Here is a 6,000-nt window from a genome sequence, read left to right on the forward strand (position 1 = left end):
TGAGCAGACACGCAAGAGTGTGTCGCACACGCGCGCGGGTGGGGGGGNGGGGGGGGGGCGCGTATCACGTAGTACGCATAGTACGCGCCGCACGATGCGTCCACACATGCGTGTACAAGGTGCGTCCGAAATCACGCACTTTACCCTCGATTCCCCGCGACGAATTCTCCGTTCGTGGTCTTCCCGGCGATAATTCAATATCGAGAATGCCAATCTCTCCCTCTCAGTTCTCGACATCGAATGTCTCATCGAGATAGAACCGCGAATTATCAACTGAACTTCTCGACATCCGCGTCTTGGGAAAAATACGTGACTTTTGAGACATCCTGTACATAGTGGCCTGTACGAGGCGCCTATAACGCGTGCATTAGCCGCGTGGGTTGCTATGGGCAACCCGTGACTAACACACGTTCCAGCATCACGTCTCTCACCCTTCTCCTCTCTCTAACCATCTCTCTCTCTTCGTCGGTCCCTTTCTGTTGTTCCCTCTCTCGTTCCATCCTGTATCGGGGATCCAGTGATGTAACAGTCATTGCGTTGGAACTCGGGAATTGATGGACGATTTCGGCGAGTGGAGAAATTTCAAGTTCAGGTAACGTCGCGTCACCGCGTGACAATCTTAAGAAAGGGTTTTCGAGTCGAGTCGCGCGCAATAAGGTCGTCTGTCCTCTTTCCCGCTTTTCACACCATTTACTGCAGTGCGAGAGCGCGAGAAATATTGTTTCGAGCGATCGCAATTTTCGTGAACTTTTCGAACGATTAAAAAATTAATAATTTCGCGCATGTTCAGCAAACTATATGTTTATTATACGAAGCGGAGCGTTAAACAGAAGGAGTGAACGTTAAAATATTTTCCTCGGCTTTTAGATAGAATTTAGACACTTAATATTCAATACGACTGATTAAATAATCAATTCCTTCGACGTACGCTAATTAAACGCTTCGGTCATCACATTTAATTATTCGTGAATATTTATCCCACAAACCTGCTTGGTACGTCACTGTGAACCATCTCTCTTCGTCCCGTGCGACACGTTTATCCTTCCCAGGGACACTCTCGCTCGTTTCTTCTCTCTTCTTCTCGCGCTTGGCGTATCTCTCTCCCTTTCCCTACTCCCTCTCTTTCTCTCTTCCTCTCTCACGCCCCGTGTCCTAGGTTAGCATTTGATATCCTCTTCGTGCCTGCTGGGAACACGCCGGTCCTCTCCCTCTCAGGAGCGGATCTGTATGGAAGCTAACGAGACTCCGGCTCTTCAGCTTTCCCAACTGTCAAGGACCCGTGTAATATTTCCGTCTGAAAATATGTCGGTCGATTTTTTTATTCGTTTAAAAAATTACACGTTGCCTTTGGAGTAAGAGGATATATATATATATGTGTGTGTGTGTGTATGTGTGTGTGTTTCTCGCTTTGTGGTCCTGTTGAAGCAGGCCGAGAACGACCAGTATCAGGCTCCGAGAGGTCAACGTTCACCCCTGCTCCGTTTCGTCCGGAGAACCCAGGGATGTACCCGCACTTCATTACGGTGCAACGACGCGTGACCGCCGAAACGCCGCTTACGCAATGTTTTCCGTACCTACCTACGAGGCGTCGTCGATTATCGATTTTACGATGGTCACACTCGCGCGCGCCTAGCCCCCCCGGCGTCGATGTATGCGCGACGCTACCTCCGCGCTCTACGGCCTCCCTTATGAGAGATCGAATTTCTCGGCCTTCCGTGACGATGGCTATCGATGCATATCCTGGCGTAATTAATTGCCGCGCGTTCAAGGGGAAAAAAACATATCCGCACGGTGAATCCTCGAGTATTAGAGTTGCGGGAGTTGCTTGACTTTTCAACTGAAACGGTGTCTCGGTAAAATTGATTTATCTCAGAACGACGATATTCAAGATAGGTGTTTGACGTCGATGCGAATGATATAATATGTATATTAATCAAGGAGAGATAAAATCTTGGCAAAATGTTAGCAAAATTAGATCTATTTATTTGATTTCCGTGTCGCGTTAAAAATCGAACTCGCTAAAATCTATCTCGGACAACACCGGGATCGGCACGAATCCGTAAAAACAGAGGTGCCGGTTACGGGAGGATCCTTCAGGACGGTGCTTGGGTCTTGGCTGAAATGGGATCGTCCCTGAACCCATGGCAGCGCCGTACCGAAGGGGAAGGGGTCATGGAACCCACAGAGGGGGGAGGACCATGTCATGGTGGGGGTGGATGAGGCATCAAAAGAGCGAGAGGGTCCTATTGGGGATGCTGGCCGCGAAAAGGGAGACGGAGATAAACGCGGCGTACCTTCGACCACCACCATCCCCTCGTCGCTCTCTTTTCCTTGCTCTTCTCCTACGTTCTCTTCTCTCTTCTGTTCAGCTCTGTCCGCAGTCGTTGCTTTCCGGTCGGCTTCGGATAGAGAGAGAGAAGGACGGCGTGTAGAACGAGAAGGTAGCTCTAGGAGAACGAGCTAAAGGAAGAAGGATGATGGAATGCGAGCTGAAGCGAGATGGAGGGAAATGACATGGGTGTCTGAAGAGAAGGAAAGAGAAAGTCACTGGGAGGGAGAACAGCGGGGAGATTCAACAAGAAGAAGACAGAGCTAATAAGAGAAACAGAGAGAGAGAGAGAGAAGAGAATGAGCAATTCTTGCTATAAAGACGACTGTAAAGACTACTGAACCTTTGCGAGAGCGCTAATCGTTAAGAACGCTTTCGCTGGATGTGCGAAGGAGGAGAACCGGGAAAATGATCGGGAATGAAATTCCCGCAGGACACGAGGAAGTAGAGACGACGTACTGGAAAAAGGAGGAGAGACAGGAGCGCGAGGGACACGCCGAGAAGGATCAGGAAAAAGAAAGAAGTAGTAACGAGGTGTTGCCAGTCCCAGGTCGAGGAAACTCAATCTTCCAAAATTAAAAATACAATCGTAAGGGAAAAAGGGAGACAAAGATAGAAGGACGAGAAGAAAGAAAGATAGATAGAGGGAAAGAGAGAAAGAATGAGAAGACGAAGGCTCGCAGGCACGGATAGAGTCGGGCTCCCCTTGACAAGAGAGAAAGAGAGTCCCAGCGGGGGTTTCGAAGTGCAAGAGAGAGAGAGAGAGAGAGAGAGAGAAGAGGACAGAGGAGCCAGAGCATGGAGCGACCAGATGAGGTGTGTTAGAGCGAGAAGGAAAGAAGAGGGGAGAGCTATTCGGGGGAACGACAGACGGAGAAAGGAGAGAGAGAAGGGTGACGAGGCGAGTGGCGAGGGAAAGAGGCCGGCCAGAGGACAGAAGGAGAAAGAGGACGAAATGGCGCGAGTGAGACGGAGCGTAAGAGAGAGAGAGAGAGAGAGAGAGAACAGAGAGACCAGGCAGCGAGTGCGCCCACCAAGCCGCCTCCATACCACCTCCAGCATTCCCAGCCTGCACACACAGTTGCAGCTGCACCGCCGCCGTGGCTCGCTCGTGTGCACATGCGGGGACTGCGCGCGCGTCTCTCTCTCTCTGTCTGTCTCTCTCTCTCTCTCTCTCTCTCATTCGCATAATATCTCTCTCGCGGGTACTCTCTCGCGGATACACGCACACGTGCACATATCCGCACCATTACACCGCGCAACAACGTCGCCGGTGTTGCAGTTTTAACGACGCCGGTCCTTCGCGTGTGATCCTGCCGCTGGACGAGGAGGAGGCTGCCGACGACGACGACGTGTTCGTATCCCCGCGTCGTTTCGCTCCGGCCATTATCGCTGACGTAAGTTCGCGCCCAGCTGGACTCTCCTCGAAGGTCACTGATCGAGCCGTCACCGTTTGACCGTGTCGTACGTTAACTCGACTCGCGGCACACACCGGATCGGAGCGGATTCGGCGACACTTTCGCCGGCGTGAATTCGTAATCGGGCGGAGAATCGCGCCGCGGCGGGCGAATCGATATATCGATCCCGTCGCTCCTGCAAGATTCATCGCCGGCTAATCGGATTCCCCGGGGAGCGTTCTCGCGGGTTGACATTGACAAGTGCCGATCAAAACTCGCTCTCGTCGACGTTAATTCGCGGGCGGAAGGGCGAGCCGCGCGCCGCCGATGCAAGATTCATCCGCGGTCGGGTCGTCCTCGCAGTCCTCGCATCGACACCGAGCAGTACCGACGTGTGTGCGTTCTCACCGAGCTAACTGCTTCGTCCAAGGAAGTCCCTTCGTTCTCAGCGAACTTCCGTTTCGGACCGTCATTTCCCCGGGGCTCTCGTGGCGCAGAAAGCGCGAGTGCAAGAGAGAGAAAGAGGACCGATCCAAGAGCGCGAGAGCAGAGTGCAAGCGAAGTGCAAGCGGAGTGCAAGCGGTGACCAGCGCGTGCCGGCCTTTTTGCCTGTATTTCCCCGGCGAGTCGCACGGCGCGCGGAACACGTGCGAATCGCGAGGCGAGAGAGAGAGAGAGAGAGAGAGAGAGAGAAGTGCATTATCGATCGCCTCCCGTGGCCGCAATCTCGAGAAGCGTGTCTCGTTAGTACAATATTCAGCCGGCCTACCAGCAGTGGGAGGAGGAGGCTTGACATTTTGCAAATGTCAGCCGCGACCGCTGGCGTAACTTCCGCGTAATCGGAGCGTGGCCGATAAACGATAAGGGAGCAGCTCGAGGTTTTCGTGCTGCCGAAACCGCACCGACGTTCTCAACCGCTCCTTTCTGTTTCCTTTTTCCCCATTCGATTTTCCGCCAACGAGCCGCCGAGAAAGTGACGGTCAAGTTGAGAGCGATGACCCGAGACACGTGATCGAGAGGTGCGAAACCGGAAGTCGGAAGAACGGAAGCTCTTGGTACGCTCGGGACTCCAGGAAAGTATCTCTCGCCATGGACTGGATGAGGAGGCAGGATATCAAGGAGGAGCCGCAAGAAGCTCCTAACGCCTTGACGCCGGAAGACGACGATGAGTGTTACTTCGAGGAGGATGTGTCCATAGACGAGGGAATGGTACGTGTGGTCTTTACGCTGCGATTACACCGTGATTATTCGGAGAATTCATTTCGAATACCACCTGCAAAATATTCTCGTAGTTATTAATATTCTTATTTATTATCTACCGATATATTAATATATTAATATTATATATATATCATCACCGATCAGAGGGAAATTAGCTGTCCATATGATACAACTGAAATCCAATTACCAGACCTAATTTTTAGCTCTGGCTGTCGCTTCCTTTCCCGTGACAATCTATTATTATATTAATATTCTCTCTCTCTCTCTCTCTCTCTCTTTTTCTCAAGAAAAAAAGAATCGTATATAAAATCGTATAAAATTCCCGGTACGCGCAATATAAACATATCCGTCGTGTTACTCGCCATGGAGAATCGTGGGGCAGTGTGCCAGTTTCGTCCTGCCGTGTATCGACGTTCCACGATACGCAAATGTGAATGTATTAATTGAAATAAGTCCATTAAGATAAGATGAGAGAGCCAGCGTATGCGACAGCTGGTGCGGGTTCGAGTCGTCGCAATTCGAATCGGCGAATGTGACGGTCGCGCGTTTCTTCGTCGCGCGCCGGTCAAGGCGGAGAAATCTGCATACCCCGGATTGAGGGAGGACAAGGTCTCGCGAGACGCTCGTATCACGCGCTCCTTTAACAACAGTTGCATCAATAACAGCGCGAAAACCCACAGCGGTCCTCTCGCCGGGATATCACGACGTGTTGTCCGTGGACGTTAATAATACGTCGTTATCGACCGTTCGCTCATGGTCGCGCGATTATCGTCGCCGTGGCCGGCGCGTATCGCGGCGGACGTTTGCGCGCTGCGAATCTCGATGATTCGCGCGTATCACCGCTACCGTCATCGGTCCGATCACCAACGCGCAATTATATACCCGCGCGTGTCTTCCCGCGCGCGAGGATGTCCCGGCGAACTATCTCGCGTCATCTGCCGCGCGCCCCGTTCGGGAAGTCTCGAATTTTCTGCAGGTAATCGCCGGGCAGAAGTGCGCTCACCGTTAGGCCATTCGATTATATGTCGTCGTCCCTTCCCCCCCCCCCCCCCC

The 6,000-nt window shown here is 52.2% G+C and overlaps 1 protein-coding gene across 2 annotated transcripts in view; it reads left to right on the forward strand.

Moving 5' to 3' along the window:
* Positions 1-6,000, forward strand: part of LOC106747998 (amyloid beta A4 precursor protein-binding family B member 1-interacting protein) — a 152,043-nt gene that overhangs the window by 67,170 nt on the left and 78,873 nt on the right. The window contains exon 1 of one of the 2 annotated variants that reach the window (XM_014626116.1): positions 3,579-4,935. The exons of the other annotated variant lie outside the window; for it this stretch is intronic. Within the exon in view, the coding sequence (XP_014481602.1) occupies positions 4,816-4,935 (120 nt within the window). The 5' untranslated portion in view covers positions 3,579-4,815. Of the gene's footprint in view, positions 1-3,578; positions 4,936-6,000 lie in introns of those variants that run through there. 2 annotated transcript variants of the gene reach the window in all.

The sequence above is a fragment of the Dinoponera quadriceps genome, unplaced genomic scaffold, assembly GCF_001313825.1.
Source record: "Dinoponera quadriceps isolate SergipeBrazil2010 unplaced genomic scaffold, ASM131382v1 scaffold2167, whole genome shotgun sequence".
NCBI classification, from domain to species: domain Eukaryota; kingdom Metazoa; phylum Arthropoda; class Insecta; order Hymenoptera; family Formicidae; genus Dinoponera; species Dinoponera quadriceps.